The sequence below is a fragment of the Buceros rhinoceros genome, unplaced genomic scaffold (assembly GCF_000710305.1).
Source record: "Buceros rhinoceros silvestris isolate BGI_N320 unplaced genomic scaffold, ASM71030v1 scaffold33042, whole genome shotgun sequence".
Classification (NCBI taxonomy): Eukaryota; Metazoa; Chordata; class Aves; order Bucerotiformes; family Bucerotidae; genus Buceros; species Buceros rhinoceros.
Window position 1 is genome coordinate 476 of NW_010400002.1, and position 539 is coordinate 1,014.

Consider the following 539-nt stretch of genomic DNA (forward strand, 5'->3'; position numbering starts at 1 on the left):
CTTCTCTGTGGTGTTGAGGTAGAAGGCAGCGGTGGCTTTGGGGCAGCTCTCGGTGCCTGCTGGGCCCACAGAGACGCAGTCTGAGAGGCGGATCACCCGCCGGACACACCGGCGCAGGGAGGTCTTCTCCAGCGCCGTGCCGTCATCCCGCACTTCAAACTTCTCCATACGGGCCACGCCGGATGGGCTGGCGGCAAAGAGCTGGGCTCGTATCTTCCTCCAGGACCTCTGGGGCACGGGAAGGGCACAGGCAGGGAAAAAAGGGTCATCGAGGAGCTTCCTGCAGCTGCCGTGCTGCCCTCCCTGCGGAGCTAGCAGTGCCCCTGCGGGGCAGGAGGGGGTACAGGGGTCCTGGCCCGCACTCGTCAGGTGCTGCGGGAGGGCAGGGAGAGCTGGGGCCAGCGCGGAGCCCTGGGGCTGCGGGGCAGGGCAGTCCCAGAGCTGGGGAGAAGGGGAGGCCTTGCTCGGCATGGCTTGCTGGGTGAGTCACGCTCGCTCCCGGCTCGCCGAGCACCAAGTCCTGCTCTTTGTTCCCCGCT

The 539-nt window shown here is 67.7% G+C and overlaps 1 protein-coding gene across 1 annotated transcript in view; it reads right to left on the reverse strand.

Annotated features, from left to right (window-relative positions):
* The window catches only part of LOC104489533 (probable ATP-dependent RNA helicase DDX41), a gene marked incomplete at its 3' end in the record, with an annotated part of 8,369 nt that overhangs the window by 459 nt on the left and 7,371 nt on the right, over positions 1-539 (reverse strand). The window contains exon 17 of the mRNA XM_010131705.1: positions 70-323. Coding sequence (XP_010130007.1) covers positions 70-323 — 254 coding nt within the window. The remainder of the gene's footprint in view (positions 1-69; positions 324-539) is intronic.